The sequence below is a fragment of the Epinephelus fuscoguttatus genome, linkage group LG23, assembly GCF_011397635.1.
Source record: "Epinephelus fuscoguttatus linkage group LG23, E.fuscoguttatus.final_Chr_v1".
NCBI lineage: Eukaryota > Metazoa > Chordata > Actinopteri > Perciformes > Serranidae > Epinephelus > Epinephelus fuscoguttatus.
The window spans coordinates 16,717,496-16,740,461 of record NC_064774.1 but is presented as its reverse complement, the minus strand read 5'-3'; the positions used below and the strand labels follow the sequence as shown (position 1 = coordinate 16,740,461).

General features: G+C 40.5%; 3 protein-coding genes across 4 annotated transcripts; all 3 read left to right on the top strand.

Moving 5' to 3' along the window:
- Positions 1–6,516: 6,516 nt before the first annotated feature.
- On the top strand, positions 6,517–10,086 carry LOC125883938 (complement C1q-like protein 2). Its single transcript, XM_049568602.1, has 3 exons — positions 6,517–6,685; positions 6,808–6,936; positions 9,207–10,086. The coding sequence occupies exons 1-3, from the start codon at positions 6,580–6,582 to the stop codon at positions 9,485–9,487; spliced, it is 516 nt and encodes a 171-aa protein (XP_049424559.1). The 5' UTR covers positions 6,517–6,579; the 3' UTR covers positions 9,488–10,086.
- Positions 10,087–12,334: 2,248 nt separating this feature from the next.
- LOC125883937 (complement C1q-like protein 3) lies at positions 12,335–15,594 on the top strand. Its single transcript, XM_049568601.1, has 3 exons — positions 12,335–12,615; positions 12,753–12,884; positions 15,281–15,594. Exons 1-3 carry the CDS (start codon positions 12,399–12,401, stop codon positions 15,559–15,561), a joined length of 630 nt encoding a protein of 209 aa, XP_049424558.1. The 5' UTR covers positions 12,335–12,398; the 3' UTR covers positions 15,562–15,594.
- A 2,800-nt stretch (positions 15,595–18,394) lies between these two features.
- Positions 18,395–21,994, top strand: LOC125883935 (complement C1q subcomponent subunit B-like). Of its 2 annotated transcripts, XM_049568599.1 has the most exons (4): positions 18,395–18,546; positions 19,579–19,791; positions 20,018–20,149; positions 21,605–21,994. In XM_049568599.1, the coding sequence occupies exons 1-4, from the start codon at positions 18,513–18,515 to the stop codon at positions 21,883–21,885; spliced, it is 660 nt and encodes a 219-aa protein (XP_049424556.1). In that variant the 5' UTR covers positions 18,395–18,512; the 3' UTR covers positions 21,886–21,994. The 2 variants fall into 2 exon arrangements, with proteins under 2 accessions (XP_049424556.1, XP_049424555.1); XM_049568598.1 differs by lacking the exon at positions 18,395–18,546 and having other exon boundaries at positions 19,422–19,791.
- Positions 21,995–22,966: the final 972 nt, after the last annotated feature.

The following is a 22,966-nucleotide window of genomic DNA, read 5'->3' as shown; positions in this document are numbered from 1 at the left end:
ACCGGATTTACAGTTTGTGTTGGGCTGCAACACAACACTACCACCAGCCTTCCCACCAGGCAGGGGAATCCTCCCCAAATACGTCAACAATGATGTCACTGTAAATTGAGGTTTTCGGGGAGGACCCCCGCCAGTTGAATGATTTTTTTTGGAGGAGATGTATTTTTTGCCTTGCTGAGGAGATCTTTCCACTTCTTCCTCATGTCAGCCTCTGTATGAAGGCAGCCAGAGTCTGAACACGTATTGATGTGCCCCGTTATCTCTGCCCATACCAACTGGTTTTTCTTATTTGTGATACGTCTCTGTGCTGGCTATACAGCTTGATTAATTTTCTAATTTCAGTGTCGGTAAAGTTTTTCATTGATCCTTCATGTTTTCTTCAAATCTTAAACTGTAAATAAACTGTCAACACAGATGAGAGGTGTTGTCAACTGTCAATTGTCATCTGTCGAGCACACATCTGTCGAGCTCAGCGGCACGCCATTTAACATCACCGCGCTCCTCTAGGCAGGCCGCGAGGGGCATTCCGGGGGCATTCACATGGACGCGCACAGCTAAAACCAGCGTAGCTAAGACCAGGCGTAAGCCCTGTTGGTGCAACCAGCGTAAGTCCACTCCTTAAGACTGGTCTTAACAAAGACCGTCTTAGGAGTTACGACCAGGTGTAGTAAAGACCAGTTGGTGCAACCAGCCCCTGGGGTGCTAAACGACATCCCCTAACCCCTTCTATCCCCTAGTTGGTGATGGAAGACCAGGAGCAGCTCCCAGCTACCCTCCCCCTTCCCTTCCACCTTCCCTTTTTCCTCCAACTTCCACCTAACCCTGTACCAGACCTCTACCCTAACCCTGAAACATTCATTCATTCATCTTCTAACCACTTTATCCTCTTGAGGGTTGCGGGGGGGCTGGAGCCTATCCCAGCTACATCGGGCGAGAGGCAGGGTGCACCCTGGACAGGTCACCAGACTATCACAGGGCTGACACATAGAGACAGACAACCATTCACGCTCACATTCACACCTATGGGCAATTTAGAGTTATCAATTAACCTAGTCCCCAATCTGCATGTCTTTGGACTGTGGGAAGAAGCTGGAGCGCCCGGAGAGAACCCACGCTGACACGGGGAGAACATGCAAACTCCGCACAGAAGGGCTCCCACGCCCGGGATCGAACCGGCAACCCTCTTGCTGTGAGGCGTGAGTGCTAACCACCACACCACCGTGCCGACCCAACCCTGAAACATAATTTACAAAATTCTACAGTTGCATTTTTGGACACGTGTGTCTTCTTCCTCAACTCTGGTGACCAAAACAAGGTACTAGCAGCAAAAGTTTTCTTCAAAGGCACGGATCGCCACAGACTGCTCCATAAAACCAGCCACCATCCAAAGCACACGTACAGAGGCCTGATAAAATCCCAGCTGATACGCTTCCACAGAATCTGCACCCTTCCGGAGCATGTGGAGGAGGCCACAAGCACCCTTTTCAGTGCGCTGAGGCCTAGGGCTTACTCAAAGCGCTTCCTCAGAAGTGTCAAGGCGGAGGTCAGCCGGACCTTTAAAGAGAAATACAATCAAATCACTCCTCAGCGGGCCGGCCCTACCCTCCTCCCTCTCGTGGTGACTTTTACAGAGACCATTAAAGGCCTTCTGTCAACTTTCAAAACCCACTTTGAGGGGGCGAGGGAGGGCTATGAATCGCTGGGGGAGTGTCGGCTGATCTCTGCCTACTGACGGAATAAAAACTTAAAAGACCTACTGGTACACTCCAATCTAAACAATCACACACTGAGGAGGCGCTTCGAGGCTCGGCGGTTGGTTTTATTTCTCTCCCCCACATTTTTAACCCCTACGCAAGGACTGGAGTGAATCCGTGGAAGGCCTGCCACAAACTGTATGTGGGGGAGACCAGGAATAGTATTAATGCGAGAATTAAACAGCATTTTTACAAAATGAACAACGGGAGTGGCACCAGTGTCCTATACACACATTTTAAACTCCATGGCCAACACAATGTGCAGAGCATGGGCCTGGAGAGCAATAGGGATTGGACCACGGGCCAGAGACGAGCAGGAAATGAATTCATCTATTAAAGACAATAAACCCTACTGGTCTCAATGAAAAATATGTTTGTGGAATCCATTTCCACTTGTTAATAGAAGATTTTTTTTTAGCATTTATTAGAAATGCTTACCTCCTGACTTTCCAGGGCCTCTTTTCATCAGGTTTTTAACAATGAACAACAGTGAATTTTATGTATTTGCAGTTTTTGCTCCCAGTTGGTTTGACAATTTAGTACTTTTGTGTGTGTGTGTGTGTGTGTGTGTGTGTGTGTGTGTGTGTGTGTGTGTATTGTATATATTTATTTCATGCATGCTCTTATTATACTTTACAATATATATTTTTATATTTCACCTTTCTATGAATTTTAGTGTGTATTTTAAATTATTATGATCATTTTTTTATATAGCACTTATTGATTCATGTTGGAGGAAGCTGCATATTTATTTACAATGTATTATTTATTTACTATATTCAATTATTTATTTTCTTTATTATTCTATTTATTTATTTATTTATTTTATTATTAACTCATTCATTTTATCTGTTGCATTATACCAGCTTTTTGCCCGCAGCCGGAGTCCCCACTAACCTGAGCTATTTTTATTTATAAACCAGAGCAAGTTTTAGATTGGGGGTTGGAATTTTACACTATAAGTCACTCGACATTGACAAAGAATTGCATGTTTTAAAATCACTTATTTATATTTTATGATTTTTATGAACTTTTGTTATTTCCCTTTCCTGATTTTTTAATTGGTTTTATTGTTCCATGTACTTTATTGACTTGTCATTCAGCACTTTTGCATGTATTTATTTATTTATATATTTTAAAAGCACTTATTAACCTTTCTTCTTTTATGTCAGTTTTCTTAATCCAACCCAAGCACTTATTTTATATAAATTTTATCTTGCTCCTTTTTATTGACAGCTACCCTAAGATGTAAATTTGGAGAAGCTGGAGGACTTTGTTTAAAACCTACTTCCCACTGCCAAACTGCCCTGAGGCCCGATCTACTTTGCATTTTATAAAATTTTAACAGGGCTTTTAGGGACCTATTTGGTTTTAAACAAAAAATATTTTAAGTATCTTATGGCTATATATAGCCCCCGAGAGCCCGTGCCCCCGGAGTGCTCTCTTTAGAGCACTGTGGTTTTACCCTAACCCTAACCACCCCCCTTCCCGTGCCTAATCCTAAATTCTCTTTTTTTTCCCCTTGCTTTTCCCTCCCCTTCTCTCCCCCTTCTTTCTCCCTTTCGTCCATCCCCCTCTTCTTCCCACTCCTAATTCTTAAGTTCTCCTCATTCCTTCTCCTCCCCACAGCTCCCCCGGATGACAGGCGGTTGCCTTCTCCACCATGCTATCCACACAGTACATAATATTCAGTCTTCCATCCTTACTTAGAGTTTGGGCAACCCAGTCGGTAGACCAGTAGCTATACAGGTCCACATTTGACCCCTGAACCCCAACCCTAACCCAATCCTAACACTTGTTCCAGCGTCAGCAACAAACCTGGATGCAACCTTCATCCATCAGTTAGTAATTTCAGATGTTGTCCCATTGCAAATGAAGTATTTTCCCCTCACAACTGATGCTGCCGATTTTCAAATCTTAACCGATTTTAAAAACATGAGACCACAGACATAAGGACAATTGCAACAGATTTTTAACATTTCAATCACCTGACACACACACTAGACGATTTGGCCAGACTGCGAGACCGCACACCTGCTATATGTAGTAACGACTTCACAGCAGCTACTTTGTTAGCATTAGCATTTGTTAGCATTCATTCACTCACCTGTTACACCCAGTGCCACCGCAATTTTGACCCATGCCTTTTCCTTATCCGTCCTGTTGTGGCATGTTTGACACATTATACAGGCACTCATGCTGTTGCCATAACTCGACGAGCGCATCTTCTTTCTGGATACTCCATTGACAGAGATTTGTCAGGCTAAAAATTCATTCTATGAACTCTACTCCAGCATAGTATTACAAAACTGATCAGTCCCTTTGTACACCAAATTTATATCTTATTAAGGAAAAAAAAATAGTAATATTAAACGATTTTGCTGTGTCACTGTTTTGGGAATGGACACAGTGAGGGAACAGTTGGATATAAAATATAATTTTATTCCTTGGCAGCTATCATATTTTCTGACATGATGTGCAAATTTTAGGCATTCATTTATCTGAAATGACTTGGAAAAGAGAACATATAGTGGCTGAAAATGTCAAAGAATCACTGATGACCAATTTCGGTGGGAAATGAGTGGGGATTCTCAAAAATATTAATACTGAAACCTCCAACTTCCCTGTTAGAAGAAGGCATCACGGTTCAGGGGAAGTAAAAGAACTCAGCTAAGCAGACCGTATTTGGTGTTCAGGGGAAAGTAAACAGTTATACAATGAACTGAGACAGTACTCTTACAAGAATTTTCTAAGAAAAGGTCCCCTATTTCAGTTCTTCACATGAAGTGAAACCTTGTGACCTTGCATTAAACTTTAGCCGTAATGGAAAATGGTTTCTGGGTTTTTTTGGTTTATGCTGTACTCTGATATGTTTATGAAAGAAAACCAATGTATCCTCATATATTGGTTTGTGTAGTATCTTACAAAAATGCACATACAATGGTTCATATGATATTTGTTGAATTAGTGCCCCATGAATGACCTCATGTACTGAATTTCTGGGGGAAAGTCCTATGATTTGCGAGCCGGCCACCATCCCAACCTCTTCTTGTAATCTTGGATTACGTTGGTTACACAACAGTTCCTGGCTCAAGATTACAAGGGTTTATTTACAAATTGCATTACATTACTTTTTGTAGGTATACATACAATCAGAAGTCCAAACAAACACGCTCAACCCTCAGAAGTATGAATGGGTACTGAATCCTCAATGAAAAATGTAAAAAAAATGTGTACAAAAGGTACAGGACAGCACTCCAATTATAATGTTTATTGCCACACGAACGTTACGGGTGAAACCCTTCCTCAGCGTGCACAAGCAACAAAAGTGGTATACATACAAACAATGCGTGAGAACAGCCTACAATACATGCAATAGTTTGTATGATATCTAATGAATTAGCAGCCCAGGAATGAGGTTTGAACGTAAAGATTAATATATTCTCACTCCAATCTCATCACATATCACTGCTTGGTCATGGACTTTCCACGTCTACATTTAACGTGCAAGGTGTTGTGTTTGTTGTTGAAGTTCTGGGATGCTGTTTCAACTTGAGCCTCTTGCATGTTTGTTTTCACAGGAAATGTAAAGTTTCTGCTTGGTACATGACAGTCATTAATTTCCATAGCCGCTTATCCTCTTGGGGGTCTCCTCGGGGGCTGGAGCCTATCCCAGCTGACATTGGGTGATAGGTAGGGTACACCCTGGACAGGTTGCCAGACTATCACAGAGCTGACACATAGAGACAGACAACCATTCACACTCACATTCACACCTACGGACAATTTAGAGTCACCAATTAACCTGCATGTCTCTGGACTGTGGGAGGAAGCTGGAGTACCTGGAGAAAACCCACGCTGACATGAGGAGAACATGCAAACTCTGCACATACAAACTCCTGGGATCGAACCAGGAACCATCTTACTGTGAGGCGACAGTGCTTACTACTACACCACCGCCCATTACATGCATACATATTTTCAAAAATAAATGTATCCTCTTGAGCTCAACACAGCTGGAGCCTATCTCTCAGCTGACATTGGGTGATAGGTAGGGTACACCCTGGACAGGTTGAACATAAAAGCAAGCCTCCCAGGTGAAAGTCAGTGATTAGTCGACCCATCCACGTCCCTTTCCCCCCACCGTACTCAGACTTTTCACCCCCTTAATTTCCTTTTGTCCACCTGGACTGTGGAGGAAGCTGATACCTGGAGAAAACTCATGCTGACATGAGGAGAACATGCAAACTCTGCACATACAAACTCCTGGGATCGAACCAGGAACCATCTTACTGTGAGGCGACAGTGCTTACTACTACACCACCGCCCATTACATGCATACATATTTTCAGTATCATTCCTCTGCAGCCAGTAAAGTAAAACAGTAAAATGAAACAGTCTTGCAGTCCTTCCTTCTTGGAAAATATCAATTATTTGTCAGGACTGCCAGTTTACATCGCCAAATGAAGAACTTATGTGTTTACCTTTAGAGAGTTCTTCCTCTTTTACAAAATGATAAAAGAAATCCAAATTTACTTTTTAAAAAAACAAAACAAAAATACATTACAAAACACAAAAAAATATTACACAATGCACAAATGCACACTTCAATACCGGCATTCCTTCTTATCATAGGGCATCTGATCAGACCTACAGCAGCAAACACATGGAGGCATGTGCTAAGTGGGATGTTCAAAGTGCAGACGTCATCATTAACCAAACCCTATAAAAAGCAGCCTGATGTGATGAGGAGACTGACCAGTCCTCTGAGCAGTCTTGAATCAACTTGCTATTTCTGGTTGGGTGAAAATACTGCTATTCCAACATGTGTGAGGAAGTGACAGAGCTGCTGGCACTGACAGAAAAACTGGCAGATCTGGAAACCAGGCTGAAGAACAGTGAAAACCAGATTGCAGAGCTGAGGAACAAAGGTAGAGTGCAATTTTTTGATTGCTTTGAAGAGTTTATTGAAACATTTGTTAAGCGATGTGTGAATTGTGCTGGAATGTAGAAATACAAAATAATGTGACAGGAATATTTTTGCTTTCCATAGGGAGAACACAGGTGATATTCAGTGCTGAGGCTGGACCAAGAGGAGACATTGGACCTTATAACACAGAGACAACTTTCATCTACCAAAGGGTGATTACAAATATCGGAAATGCCTATAGTGGAGCCACAGGTAAGGGCATCATAGGAGACCTTTGGTCAGGTTGTTTAATTTGGTTAGTGAGCCATGTTTTATATTATAATGTCATAACATAAATGAATAAATAAATCATATCAATCCTTGTCTGTAATCCAACACTTAAACACTTAGAAATTGTATAATCAAACCGTTTCTCATTCTAAGGGCATCAAATATCCTGCATCTGAAAGTGACACACAGGGTACCCTTAACCGCAGTGGTTCCCAACTGGTCCAACCACGGAGTCCAGAGGGTCCACACAGTTTAATACATTAAGCGTCGTACTTGCATTTGGCCATATCGTCAAGCTAGTTTTCCTTTTCTGTCAAGTATCTGTCCATAGTCACTCAATCTACAGCAGGAAATGGCAATTCAGAATAAAAGCTCTTTGCAGGAAAATCACTGCACTTAAAAATAAAGTGTTATTTTACAAACTTGACACATTTGCTAGTCACTTGCGGTCCATTCAGAATGGACCCAAGACCCGCTTTTGGACCACGGGAACCAGTGCTTTAACGTATCTATGTGACGCACATTTGAAACACTTTGTAAGATATGGTTAATGTTGTGAAATGGAAACTACTTGGTTAGGTTTAGATAAAACATCAAGTGTTTTTTTTATGTGATGTAACATAAATACGTGACGTGAGTAAAATTTCTTTATTAACGGGATAAACCCCTTGAGATGCGACATCTCGTTTGCGAGGGGGTCCCACACAATGTCCCTGACATCAGTGCAGGACGACTATACCCAAATTATGCAATGCTACATTTATACATCACTGACTTACAGTGTCACACAATACACGAACTCCTGAGCAAGTCTTGTTTTGTTTGATCCATCGCCATCCTCTTCCTCCCGCCATACATGGACTTTCTCACTCTTGATATTTAGCCTGTTTTCATGCAGTTTATATGTATATCTACAAAAAGTAATACACCCAGTGATCATGAGCCAGTGAAACCCATGTCATCAGGAAGGATGCTTTCATATGACCAATGGACTGACGGAAGTGAAGGAGGAAGTAGTATAGAGAGCGAAAGTCCACATAAGGAGGCAGGTTGGGGTGGTGGATGTGTCAAACAAACACAGGACTTTCCCCCAGAAGATCAGTGTTTGCGTCTCATATGAAATTAAGTGAACTTTTAGCTATTTTAAGGTTTGTCATTGGCATGTTTCCAGTCCTAAACCTAACCTACAAAACTTTACTTGCCCAAACCTTAACTAGGAGCCCGGTCTCAGTCCGAAGTAGTCAAAATCCAGCGCTTGGGCAGTGACTTGCGGAAACCAATGAAAAAAAAGGCGCCCCTTAACGTCAGCATGATACGCAGCTGGTTGCTGTTATAGTTTAATTGCGCCCGGCAGCGTCAGGGGTAAATGCAGCGTGAAATGTAGTGGGTGGGTCCAACAAACACTGATTTTCACCTAGGAGAGCAGTATTTGCATCCCGTTTAATTTCTTTTTTCCTAACCCTAACCACATGTTTTTGTTGCCTAAACCCAACCATGTGCATTTATTGTTGAAGGAAAAAAAAAAACGTAAATTTGTGATGTTGTACCAACGTAGTGCGTTTATTGTGAAAGAGATTGTATGTAAACGTTAAATTTCCTGTGAAAACCAAAGTGTATTTTGAAAGAAGATAATGCATGTAACAGGCAGAACTTGACACAGTGTCCCAGAACGTCAACAACCAACGCACCCAGGGTACCTTGTACGTTGTATCTGGACGTGGAAAGTCCATGACCAAACATTGATGTGTGGCGAGGTCAGAGTGAGAATGTGTTGGCGTAAGATATCACATGAACCGTTATGAGAATATGTCTTCAGACAGCGTCAGTTGCTTTCAGTGTCATGTGTTGCAGCAGAGAAGTTTACACTGGAGAAAGCTGAAAGCCCAGAGAGTCTCATAAAGACGCTAAAGGCCTTTGGTGCTGATATCACACACTGAGGGGCGTGACAAAGCATCTGTATTTGATGACCTGGTAATGAGAACTACAGTAGCAGTTTAACACCTAACAAGTGACCTGCTGGTAGATCATGACACAGTAGGCGGTCATGATGTGTAGCCAATTATTCAAATCCACAGAAACTTATTTTACATCTTAACTGAGACCCTAACGTTTCCAAAGACACTAAACATGTCAGGATGAAATTTGTGAAAATGTGTGTAAACTAATGGGTGGGACATCTAGATCACTTCCAGGTAAAAGAGAAAGAAAAGAAACCCATGAAATGAGTACAACACCCTCTTGTTTCCCCACAGGTATCTTCTCTGCACCAGTTGCAGGTGTTTATTACTTCACCATCTTCCATCACGCTGGAGGAAAGCCTGGGACAGAGCTGTATCTCTACAAGAACAGCCAGCGCATGGTCGTCACACAGGATCACCCAGCAGTCCATGAAACGGCTCATAATGGAGGAAACGCGGTGTTCCTGCAGCTGAATCAAGGGGACCAAGTGTATGTGCGCATGAGTGCAAACACGCATGTTTGGGGATCCAACTACCACACAACTTTCAGTGGTTTTTTGGTCAGTCAAATGTGAGAACAGACAACTACACAAATATTTACCACTCTGTTGGGATAAAGAATCAAAACTTGCATACATATATATGTAAAAAAGTGTGTTACAATTAGACTTTAAAATCAACCAAAGGCCGTTGAGCTGATTGTCATGAATCTTTAATAAAGATGATGAAAAACAGACAGGTAGCTAAAATGAAAGAAGATAATATGGTAATATGGTTACACAAGACAACAGGAGGGAAACAGAGCGGGGAACAACACCAAAAACACAGGGATCAACACAGACAAACTGTGACAAGGAACGAAGGGAAGCACACAGGTATATATAAACAGAAAACTAATCACGAGAACAAGACACAGCCTGAGTAGGTAGTCACGGGCAAAAGAGGTAAATGGGGACTGGCCAACAACAAGGGTGTGGAAAGGTTTTAGATTTTATTGCATGCATGATGTTTGTTTAGCCTTTTGTTTGTCGTGATTTGGACAAATAGTTGACCTGATACAGTAGACACATAGAAATGGAAAATGGAATTATCAATGAATTTTATCTGAGAAATGTGTTTATGGAAACGAAATGTGTGAACTTTGTCTAAGTATTAAAAAGTAGTAAAAAACACAGCTGCTTGCTTTGGATCAAATCTGTAATCTTTGCACTGTCTATGTCCTGATGTAAGATTATTAACACTCAGATGTTGTGATAGAGGCCTCTTCAGGCCAGAAGGTGAGAATGAAATGGTGTTCTCAAGTATATTTACTGACTCTTCTTTTTACAAACATCAAACAGTTCAGCACAACACTGATCTGCACAACCATCGAGGATAAAAATGACAAAACATTTAGATACAACTTCAACACATAGGTGCACCCTTGTCACATATTGACATTTTGCTCATGGACCGGTGCGCCGCGACCGGCTTGAGGCGGAGCAGGCTCACGGCTTATGTGTTTGTCGCTTTCTTTTTCATTTTAACCCACACCATGATCTTTTCCTGACCCTAACCAAGTGGTTTTTGTGCCTAAACCTAACCAGACCTTAACCACAGGGCATCATGATGATTTCAGAACGGACTTCGGAACAATGAGTTTAATATGGTCGAACCAATGGGCTGTCGAACCAATGGGCAGTTCCCATATGTGCGACAAATGTACATTTGTAATGTTGAGTGTTATAATTCCACAAAATTATTACCTGACACGCTTGGGCCTCCAAGTTTGATACAAGTTCTGTACCCCTGCGTTGACCCTTTGGAGATACCCCACCTATAAAAGGGTGTCCTCTCCCCTTTTGCTGTTGTGCTCTGTGGGAGAGGTAAGCAACATGGCTCTCATGGTAATTTCTATGTTTTAGTGTCATTCAGCTGTGTTTATAAGTTAATTTTATGCCAACATAAGCTTGTGTGGCTTAGTAGTAGGAGCTGGAGTTTGTATAGTTGTGTTTGACGGAGGATTTTGTTTTTGCCGCTTGTTGTCAGGAGAGGAATAAACTGAGATCGCCTCAAAAGATATCCACAATCGGGGCCTCTTTATATTAACACAAGGCAGACATCACTAGAGTCCACCGGTTACATCCATCCATCAATTTTCGTAATTTCTTGAGGGTCGCGGGGGGGCTGGAGCCTATCCCAGCTGACGTTGGGCAAAAGGCAGGGTACACCCTGGACAGGTCACCAGACTATCACAGGGCTGACACATAGAGACAGACAACCATTCACACTCACATTCACACCTACGGACAATTTAGAGTCACCAATTAACCTGCATGTCTTTGGACTGTGAGAGGAAGCTGGAGTACCTGGAGAAAACCCAAGCTGCCACGGGGAGAACATGCAAACTCCGCACAGAGGGGCTCACTCCTGGGATTGAACCCTCTTGCTGTGATGTGATGTGCTCTTACAGTGCTAACCACTATACCATCGTGCCACCCTTACATACATACGGTCTTATACCAAAAAAAAAAAAAAAAAAGCACCTTGTCGGTACAACACCACAAATTGACTTTTCTTTTTCCTTCAACAATAAACACACACAACTGACCTATGGCTAAGTCCCGCCATTTTAGACATAGAGGTGAAACTTGGGGGTTCATTTTCAATCTTTTACTGGGAGAGATTTGCAAGCGGTGCAGGGTTTTATATTGTAACAACTGGGGACGATTACACACCAATATCCTTATATGGCTCCATATCAAATCCCATTCATCCTCATCAATATTTACACCAAGTCCATTTTGCCATGTTTTTGCAGCAGCTGGGGCATTTAACACATAACACACTTGAGTTGGACACTGAAGCAGTCACTGCTCTATCTGTGATATTATGGCAGTAATATGGATTTTTTTTTGTCACAAAATTTCTGATTTGTAGGTATCTAAAGTGGCAGCTGGGGAGTTTATATTTCATTTGGATGTGTTCAAGGATGATAACAAGGATGTCCCCTAAAATAAATCACATTTTCTTTATTCCCTGGGATGTCCAAGTGCTATATGTAGTGTCAGTCATGCCTGGTTTAAAGTCCAGGTTACCTTGAATTGGATTTAAAGGGGGATTTAAAGTTCGACCTCAAGTTTTCGTGAAATGGTGGTGTTAATTTGAATACCTTCAAATTCAAATGTTTTCCTGAAACTAATGTAATTTTATTTCTTGGCTGATTTGCTACAGTGCAGCATGAAGCACGTGAATCTTTGCAAAGTTAGTGTGAGATCAATGAAAAGCTGAGGAACATCTGTGTTTGCACTTCTCCACAATATCAAAGGTTAACCGACTGCCAGTAAATATACGGTGGTTAATACAAATTTCTCATTGCATAATAAGTCTTGTTTCTAAAGAGGGAGTTAAAAATTAACAGATCAACTTTAAACAACATAGAAGCAGCCCAAGGGATCACAGCGGACGGAGTTTAGGTGACTGAGAGACACTGAGTCAGCTTGGAGGATGAATTTTACTGTCTTATTGTTCGTGTCACTGTTCTGCGGCCTGATTTTGGCCATGGAGGACAGTGCTAATACTGAAACAGAAAAAACAATTGAATCATGCTTTCCTGACATGTGTAATCTCCTGAAAGAGTTCGGTGCCTTGAGAGAAAAACTTGGAGCTGTGGAAACCAGGCTGAAGGACAGTGAAACCCAGATTCAAGAACTTAAGAGCAAAGGTAAACTCTTTCTCTGACTGAATTAAAGATTTCAGTGTTGATTTTCCTTGAGTGATGGGATAAACAAAATGAAATGGTGTATGTAAATACAATCGGAAAATAATGTGATTATGATCATAACGTTTTGCTTTACACAGAGAAGACCGTGGTGATATTCAGTGCAGCAACAGGAGGAGGAAATACAGCCATCGGACCCTTCAACGAAGCCACAACTTTAGTCTTCAGAACAGTGATAACAAACATCGGCAATGGCTACAATCAGTTTACTGGTATGTATTTACACATTTGAGACCAGTTTTTACAATCATCTGGACCTCCTGTGATTAAATATGCAACCTTTTGCCTTTAAAAAACAATCATGAAGTATGGACCAAAGCAATTATAACTCCGATTCTGGTTCACACTACACAATATCAGCCTGATTATAGCCCGACGCAGCGTCGTACTTCGATCTGCTGCTGTGGACAACTGTACGGCAACAACTCCCCAGTTCTATTGATATTTCCTCTAGACATTATTTCGACAGAGGAAAAAGGGAAAAATGATGGCGTGAAACAGCAGAGGCACTTTATCAACCCACTGAGTTCTGCCATTAGCATCAAGCTAGAAAACAATGTTATTTCTTCATATTGGAGGAATAAAATGAAAAAACAGTGGCGGGGCTTTACTCCCAACTGGGGGTCATCCCTATATTCCCTGGGTTCTATGTTCCCCGGGTTCTATGTTCCCTGATCAGGAAACATAGGACCCTTTAAAAACAAAAGGGTCCTATGTTCCCTGCTTTCCCCAAAAGGAAATATATTCCCCGCTTTGTATGGGACCGTTGCCAGGGAACATAGGACCCTTTTGGGGTCCCATACAAAGCGGGGAACATAGGACCCGGGGAACATAGAACCCGGGGGAGTACCAGCTTCATTTGAAACAGACTACATTATTAACCGGCTGTTATTTATTTATTATATTATATAATATAAATTATATTTTAATTTGAATCCGTTCCTGTTTGCCTTGATAAATTAATGCATCGTGCCATCATTTCAAACTCAACACTTACTGTAACTGTTTAAAATTAAAAGCTTATTATAATTTTGGTTAAGAGAATCCCTTAATTTTCTTTACAGGTTTTAATTTTGTGAAACATTTGCAGGAACTTGTTGTGGAGGATTCAGTGACTTGCATAGTTTGCATGTAGTACTTAAAACATAGCTTCTGCCATCTGGTGGCTCTTTTTACATCACTACAATAACATTTCAGCTGAAAAAATGAGCAGTCATAGTGACTGAACTAGCTAAGTAACTTTTTAACAAACGTGTTTGAACGAATTCAAATTTTAAAAAAGCTTCATGATTTTTGTAAATTTAACAAATTTTACTCTTTTATTAAAATGGCATAACATTTGGTGAAGAGCACATTGACTTTTTTAGGACTCATAACTCAATGTAGACTTGGAATTGAGTGCAGATATCAGTGGCAGAGGAAAACAATCTCACAGATACTTAAGCCATCTTGATATTTAACAAATTTTGCTGTAGCCTTGTGTGTTTTTTAGTGTGATGTAATCAAAACAATAAAAGCAAATTCAGTAAATTCCTGTGAATTCTGTTGGATGTTGTAATTTGTTCAAATTACCACAACTTTGCAAAATTGACTATTTAAAATAGGTGAAATCTCATGTCATTGTACAGCCTTGCTCATCGTAGTGATGGCCAAATGAGGCCTCATGAACCACTGTCTTTATTTTCTGAAGCCACCAGATGGCACTGTCTGTTCAACAAAGGTTTGAAAGCACACTTCATTGCAAGTCCTTCAGCCTTTATCTTTAAACCAAGAGCGCCATGTGGTGGGGTCAGAAAATAAAGGTAGTGGTTCATGAGGCTTCATTTGGCCATCACTCATGACAGGGCTAACTTTTAGCATCACATGGCTAACGTTACCCAACGGTTATTAACTGGTTTAACGACGAGTCGAGCCTTTTGGATGTTGGTGTGAGATTAATCGCTCAGTGTTGGAAGTTAATTGCTTCTGCGGGGCTTCTCTTCAAGCGGCAAATTATGAAGAGCAGGGATGAGATCTGGTTGTGCTGTGTTAGCTGTAGGAAACACTGAATACTCATAATAAGAAGCTCCAAATCCAAGACAGCACAACGATTTTTGCAATTTTCACTTTCTCCCAAAATTTTGTTACAAAAACCCTCCCCAAAAAAACATCTAAACATGGCAGCATGCAATGCACTTTTTAAGAAAAGCTGAAGTGAAATCAGGCCCACGCAATTTGCCCTCTGAAGCAAATTGGGATTTGTGATATTGGACTTTATAAATAAAATTGATTGATTGATAATAGTTAGCATTAAACCAACATGGTGAATATGTTGAAAATTATACCTGCTAAACATTAACATGCTAGCATTATTATTGTGAGCAACAATCTTGTTTTGACATGAAATTATCTAAAATTCTTCGTTAGGAATTTTTTTTATTTCTGACGTGTCGTATTAATGCTATGATAGAAAGAGCTTCAGGGCCTTAAGTATATGTATTAAATAACTTTAATTTCCATAGCATGTTGCAATAAATTAAAAGAGCACTTAAAATGTTACTGACCTCTTCAAAAAGAGTCTAAGGACTTTTACAAAGCTGTTAACTGTAGGAATAAAATGTTTCCACAGGGATCTTCGCTGCACCTGTTAAAGGCGTTTACTACTTCACCTTCTATCATCATGCTGGAGGATCACACATAGTGAGCCTAAACCTCATAAAGAACAACAACTCTGTTGTGCAGACCTTTGACCACCGCTCATCGGGCGACACTGCTGATAACGGAGGCAACGCAGTGTTCCTGCAGCTGCAGCAAGGGGACCAGGTGTACGTGCGTTTAGACGCAAACGCGCATGTTTGGGGAAACGATCTCGTCACCACCTTCAGCGGTTTTTTGGTCAATCAGGATTGAGAAACTGTCAATAAAGATATGATTCACTTATCATTATGTGTCAAGTATGTTTATTAAAGAAGGGTTCTGAGATGCAGGACACGAGAATGCAGTGCACATTTTTCTTTAAGACAAACAAAACAAATACAAAAGATCAGGTGACGCAGACCTCCTGTCTGTGTTTGTAAGCTGAAACCATTTCCCTCAGTGGAAACAAAGCTTTTATTTACTTTAACTTCACAGATAAGAAACAATAAATTGTTAAGACAATAAAGCCTCCACAAAAATAACATTTTACGTCTTGTGTGTGATTTATCCTGGCTTCATATGGGCAGAGGAAATCTCAGCTTGTCACTAGGCTAATTTATACAATGTAAAATGCCATAGGCTTGTGCTAATAACGTTAGCACGCTATATTTGTTTGGAAAATGTGTTAAGTATAAGACAGTTGTTTTGTCAGTGAACCTTGTGAGTTGTAATGGAGCCGAATTTCGTAACATTACCTTTGTTAAATGTTGCTGTTGTCCCTGGCTTCATATGAGTAGAGGAAAAGTTCGCTAGCTGCTAGGCTAATTTATACAATGTAAAATGCCATAAGCTTGTGCTAAAAACATTAGCATGTTGTATTTGTGGAGAAAATGTGTCCAGATAAAGACAAGTGTTTGTCTGTGAATGCTGTGAGTTATAGTTAAGCTGATTTGTGTACTTGTGTTTGAAATTGTCTCTATTAAGCCATGTTTAATGTGTGTTTAATATGTGTGTTGAATCAGCTAAACTTTACAGCACTTCACAGAAACCTCTACTGCCGACTAGTGTTTTGGAGGTGTAACTGCAGAGTGACACAGACACACCACCTCACAAGTATAAATGCTCACAATGGGGTAGGCCATGTGAGTAGGCTATGGCATAGGCTCTGCAGCACAAGTATTAATCCTGCTTTTGAAGCAAATCTGCGTCCAGCAGCTTTGAAAATCACTGATTTGTTACACAAAACTGCTTTATTTTTTTTTCTGGTTTAAATCACCTGGACTTTTTGTTTTGGAGAGGAAGAGACCTCTGTGGATAATGAACACAACACACAATGTTTGCAATCTGCAATCCTCACAGCTAGATGCCACTAAATCCCCCAAATCTTACACACTGGACCTTTTCAACTAAAAAATGAGAATGCAAAATGGTGTACAGGTTTGCTATCCTTTTATTAAACCAATTAAATGTTAAATAAAATTAATTTGCATTCACATAAACAAAGATTTGAGATGTAATGTACAACCATGGTATAGAAATGGAACAAACCCAGGGTGGGGGAGCCCTTCTGTGCAGAGTTTGCATGTTCTCCTCATGTCAGCGTGGGTTTTCTCTGGGTACTCCAGCTTCCTCCCACAGTCCTAAGACATGCAGGTTAATTGGTGACTCTAAATTGTCCATAGGTGTGAATGTGAGTGTGAATGGTTGTCTGTCTCTATGTGTCAGCCCTGTGATAGTCTGGTGACCCCATTTCTCTTTGGAGTCACTTCCCGGGTGGTAAACAGCACCATCTGCTGTGCCAAGCCAGTAAAGGGAAGCAGTGCAGGAAATCTACTTCACTTCTGTTTTTATGAAGGCAAGTTTATTTTTATTGCACATTTCATACACAAAGGTGATTTAAAGTCCTCTATTATTGATACTCTCTCATCCTTTGGAGTGTCACAGGGTTACTGGAGCTGATCCCAGCTGACATTGAGGGAGAGTGGTGGTATACCTGGACAGGACGCCAGGCTGATAGCACACAACCTTTTTCATGCTTGTTTATCCTGCATGTCATGGATCATATCTGTAGCCTGTCTTCTGTTTATGTGCCTGCCAGTAATCTGATGGATTTATTACCACTAGACTTCAAAGTGAGCTCAGCAAGAATTATGTTTCTCCTGTTGTAAATTCAAAGAAATGAATGACAATGAGTCCTCGCTGTTAAGTTTACTGCTTTATTTTATAATTGTGATGATGAAAAATTGACTTTAATCTGAAATCACTACACTCATCTCATTGTCTGTTGCTAACCAAAGCTTGAGGCCTTTTAAATAATATTTAAAGTGTAAACAAAGCCCATATAGACATAAAGAATTAATACAATGATTGTTAAAATCTTGACAATCCAACAGACAAAAATGCAATGAAATCTGCAGTTGAGTACACTGCACAATAAAACAGCAAGCTTTGTAATGCCAAACTTGCTGACTTGATAAGTAGCCACGTGCAGAAATCAAACAAGCAATTATTGATTAGTTAGAGTGAGAAGTGTATTAATGTAAATTAAATGTGTGTATTTTGTGCAATTGTTTAATAAATACAACTGCTTGCAATGATTATTTGGGTCATCTCTGCACTGTTTATGTTCCAGTGTAAAATAAGTAGCACATACAGAGGAAATGTTGAGTTAAAAGGCTCTTTTTTGAACCAGAAAGTGAAAATATTGTAGTGCTTTATAATTTGGATTCATTTAAATTCAAATGAGAAAGGGAGGGAAAACACACAGGGGCAGGAAGTGAAGTGATCTGAAATGAGGAGATGTTAGTTTCAAAGTAAAACATGAAAGAACATGAATAAATTAAATAAAAACACAACTTAAGAAACTGAAGCTGTGACAGTTTCTTGATATATTTTCTATCATTTCATACCTGCGAATCAAAGTCACGCTTTCGTGGCATTATTCAACTTTATTCAATGGACTGCATTATTCTTTTTAAATCACTTCCACTTTGGCTTCAAAACACACATTAAACACACATTAAACATGACTTAATAGGGACAATTTCAAACACAAGTACACAAATCAGCTTCACTATAACTCGCAGCATTCACAGACAAACACTTGTCTTTATCTGGACACATTTTCCCCACAAATACAACATGCTAATGTTTTTAGCACAAGCCTATGGCATTTTACATTGCATAAATTAGCCTGGCAGCTAGCGGACTTTTCCTCCACTCATATGAAGCCAGGGACAACAGCAACATTTAACAAAGGTAACGTTACAAAATTTGGCTCCATTGCAGCTCACAAGGTTCACTGACAAAACAACTGTCTTATACTAAACACGTTTTCCAAACAAATACAACATGCTAACATTATCAGCACAAGTCTATGGCATTTCACATTGTATAAATTAGCCTAGTGGCTAGCAGAGATTTCCTCTGCTCATATGAAGCCAGGATAAATCACACACAAGACTTAGAATGCTATTTTTGTGGAGGCTTTATTGTCTTCACAATGTGAAATTAAATAAATAAAGCTCTGTTTCCACTGAGGGAAATGGTTTCAGCTTACAAAAATAGACAGGAGGTCTGTGTCGCCGCAAAGTGTAGTTACATTTCTGAAAAGGAGCATGTCGGGCTACAGCTAAGGCTCTATGTTGACGCAGAGCCTATGACGTAGCTACTGCGTCATTCAACGCAGAAGTATAAATCCCGCCTAAGTTAGCTGCCAGCCTTTGTGTTGTAGCTGCTGGTGCTAAACTTGCCTACTCCTCAGAAAGGCTGCTATGAAGAAGAAGTTTTGTGTCAGCTTTGAGCAGGCCAGACATAGCGTACACATGCTAATTTTGGTGGAAAAGGGGTATGTGGAAGAGAATTAAGGCAAAAAAAATCTTCTTAACATTAAGAAATTGATGTAGATCATCAATCTATTAGTTACATTTATCTTTGTTGAACCGAGTTTACAAGCTGCATAATTTACATTATCATCTGCATACCTCTCATCTCCACACCCTGCGCAGCACTGAGCTTGACAACAAGATAATAAAGCCACGTGTCAAATGGGAGGTTAAAAATTAACAGGTCATCATAAAACAACATAAAAGCAGCCCAAGGGAAAGCATTAGTCAGAGTGTAAGTGAATGACAGCTGCTGAATCAGCTTGGATGATGAATTCCACCATTTTGTGGTTTGTTTTGTTGTTTTGTGGCTTGACATTGGCCCAGGATGATGTTAAAACTACTGAAATAGAAAAACCTGGTAAAGCAGTATCATGTCATCCTGACATGTGTGATCTCTTGATAGAGTTTGGTGCTATGACAGAAAAACTCAGAGCTGTAGAAGCTAGGCTGAGGGACAGCGAAACCAGGCTGAAAGACAGCGAAACCAGGCTGCAGAACAGCGAAACCAGGTTGAAGGACAGCGAAACCAGAATGACGGACAGCGAAACCAGGCTGCAGAACAGCGAAACCAGGTTGAAGGACAGCGAAAACCAAATTCGGGAACTGAAAAACAAAGGTAAAGTGAAATTTAAAGATTTTAAGAATTCATTCATTCATTCATTCATTCATTCATTCAAACTAAACGACAAAAGATGGAAGTCGTGATAGAATGTGTGTCTTTACAGAAAAGTCATAATTCACATGGGTGCTGGTCAGAATTACATGAAAACAACTGATGTGTCATTTCTCACTGAGGGACTCTGGAAATACTTGTGTGATCAGGATACTTTGTTTTTACACAGAAAGAACCAAGGTGATATTCAGTGCAGCAACAGGAGGAGGAGACAGAATCATTGGACCCTTCAACACAGACACAACTTTAATCTACAGAACAGTGATAACAAACATTGGTAATGCCTACAGTCCATACACAGGTAATACTCAGTCACCTGCAGTCTCCCTGTATACAAATCCAGATGTCTAAGGGTGCTTTCAGACCTAGAGTTGTCTTGCTTTGGTCTGAATCAGGGACAAAATTTTTTTTTTTACAATGTTGCATAATTGCCTAGAGTTGGTTTGTGTTCTCATGGCAGCATTTACAAGCGGACCAGATCAAATGCCTTGTGTGAGAAAGCTGCTCTTGATTGGTCAGAATTTCCATGCGGGAAAAATCCAGGAAGTAAACAAAACATTGAAGAAGAGTACACTTGCAAGATAAATGTGACACTTTCTAATGTCACAATGGAGGGACAACTACACAGGTTGATTTTAGCGCTGCTCATCGTGGACTATACTGCTGTCATTGTTCATTTTAGTCAAACCATACAGTTTGAAAACGAGGCGCGGCTCCAACTAGAAAACAATGTTTTGATACACTGGATGTGCTGAATGTGCATATTAAGGCAGTACAAGAGGAGGTGCACATTAATAATCCTCCAGGACTGGAACATGCTCATGTTTAACCCAAACAATGTGTCATGTGACTGCAGTTGGTTCAGATCCAGGTCGGTACATGTTCTCACCTCAAATGAATCACACCAGAGTTTGTTTGTAATGGTAAATGGAATTGCACTTGCATAGTGCCTCTCTAGTCATCCGACCACTCAAAGGGCTTTTTACAGCATGAGTCATATTCACCCATTCATGCACTGGTGGCCGAGGCTACCATACAACCTACTACTCAGTTTTTAACACACTCACACACCAGTGCTTTTTAGGGGTCAGTATCTTGCTCAAGGATACTTCAGCATGCAGACTGGAGGAGCCAGGGATGGAACCGCTGGTCTTTTGATTGGTGGACGACCTGCTCTACCTCTGAGCCACAGCCGCCCTTTGTCATTAGATTGAGACCACCTCTTCAAGAAGGTCTCTGTCTGATTGTTTTGGTGCGCATCTGGTTGTTTTGGTGCAACTGCTATGTTCACACCTGCCCAAACAAACCGCACTTAGGCAAGGCAAATGAACTTGAGTTCAGTTGAGCCAAACCAAACTAGGCATGTGTGAAAGCACCCTAAGGGGCCATTCACACGCCGCTATGTGAACCACCTGGAAAATGCACAGGCACCGGGGACTACTTTTGTGCCTTTTTTGTGCCAGCTTTCACGAGTGCAGTGGCAGGTTGTGTCTGAGGTCGCTAAGCAACCTTAACCAGCGCTGTATCATAGCCTATTTACCTGAAATCCTGAGTGCAGAGCTGATCTTCTTCCAGGTGCTGTTTATAAGTGTGTAGGCCTATCATCCGTGGGACAGATGTAAAGCTCTGGCAGCTCTGCACTAAAATGACCAACTTTTCCATATTTACCTTAGACTGAAATTTATGGAAGAAGGGAAGAAGTCATTGAATTCATATATTCAAAGAACAACTGTTGATTCCACTGTTGTTTCCACAGGTATCTTCACTGCACCTGTTGCAGGTGTTTATTATTTTACCATCTTCTATCATGCTAATGGACACCGTCCGGGGATGCTGTTACTGTACAAGAACAATCAAGTGATGGTCATGACAGACGATCACCAGTGTGGCTACGACACAGCTGATAATGGTGGAAACGCAGCGTTCCTGCAGCTGCAGCCAGGAGACCAGGTGTACGTGCTCATGCGTGCAAATACACATGTTTATGGGTCCGACGTCCATACAACTTTTAGTGGCTCTTTGGTCACTCAGATGTGAGAACTGTTGTATATATCTGTTCATTCCTGTTTGAATATGGGTTTTAAAATCTGAGATCACAACATAAGTACATCTATTATTGTTGTATTTTAAAATATGATGAAACAGAGGGCCGTTGATCATAGAATATAAAGTCTGAGAATTACATAAGTCTTCTTTATTTGTTGCTTCATTCAGTTCTGTACAATTGCAACTGCAAAATTGCCTGTTTGGAAAGTAAAAAAAAAAACAAAACAAAAAAAAACAAAGACGATACTACTGCCTCCAACATATTGTTCTGTTGTAGGTGTTCAGACTGCTGGTGTTTAGTCTGCTTATGTCTGTTTGTGTGGACTGTGTCAGTTTTATCACCATGTTTTCATTGTTTTATGTTTTTATGATATAATTGATTGTTACCATGGAGATAATAAAGTTGAATTACAATCTTGACCTTGATTGGAGTTTGTTGTTAGTGATGGCCAAATGAGGCCTCATGAACCACTGTCTTTATTTTCTGACACCACCAGATGGCGCTGTCTGTTCAACAAAGGTTTGAAAGCAAGTCATGTGGACCTATTGACTTATTATTTTGATGCCATTAATATCTGTGCTATGCAGTGTTAGGAAGGCCAGCCTATTTATATTGTTTTACTTATTGATGTAGTTTCAACACCGGGTGTGCAACCCTTAAAGGCCTAATTTGTATTTATTATTATTATTATTATTATTATTATGATGACAAAATAATAATGATAAATACACACAATAGGAGTTATAATGTTAATGGGCATCCAGTCAGTTAGCTGGTCAGTAGCACCTTGGCTTTAATATTAACACATGCACATGACACAACAGCTAGCTTTTCTCATTCCAATTCAAACAGAGGACAGTGGTACTGACGACCTGTAACGTTTCCTAGCTAGAAAAAACGTCAGCTAACTCCTACCTGACAACATAAACAGTGACCTACGATTAAATGCAGCAAAAATGAGGACCGGTAATGATAATAATGTGTTGGTATTGAGTGGTAGAAGTTAAGAAATCTGTATTTTTGTTGTTAATATATTACGTTGCAACCAAGTATTGTATGGTTTTGACACTT

Excerpts from the sequence above, each read along its gene's own strand:
- LOC125883937 (XM_049568601.1), top strand. The coding sequence starts at position 12,399 with ATGAATTTTACTGTCTTATTGTTCGTGTCACTGTTCTGCGGCCTGATT. Across the intron at positions 12,616-12,752 it reads TCAAGAACTTAAGAGCAAAG|AGAAGACCGTGGTGATATTC; the intron begins GTAAACTCTTTC and ends TGCTTTACACAG. Across the intron at positions 12,885-15,280 it reads TGGCTACAATCAGTTTACTG|GGATCTTCGCTGCACCTGTT; the intron begins GTATGTATTTAC and ends ATGTTTCCACAG.
- LOC125883935 (XM_049568598.1), top strand. The coding sequence starts at position 19,440 with ATGATGAATTCCACCATTTTGTGGTTTGTTTTGTTGTTTTGTGGCTTG. Across the intron at positions 19,792-20,017 it reads TCGGGAACTGAAAAACAAAG|AAAGAACCAAGGTGATATTC; the intron begins GTAAAGTGAAAT and ends GTTTTTACACAG. Across the intron at positions 20,150-21,604 it reads TGCCTACAGTCCATACACAG|GTATCTTCACTGCACCTGTT; the intron begins GTAATACTCAGT and ends TTGTTTCCACAG.
- LOC125883938 (XM_049568602.1), top strand. The coding sequence starts at position 6,580 with ATGTGTGAGGAAGTGACAGAGCTGCTGGCACTGACAGAAAAACTGGCA. Across the intron at positions 6,686-6,807 it reads TGCAGAGCTGAGGAACAAAG|GGAGAACACAGGTGATATTC; the intron begins GTAGAGTGCAAT and ends TGCTTTCCATAG. Across the intron at positions 6,937-9,206 it reads TGCCTATAGTGGAGCCACAG|GTATCTTCTCTGCACCAGTT; the intron begins GTAAGGGCATCA and ends GTTTCCCCACAG.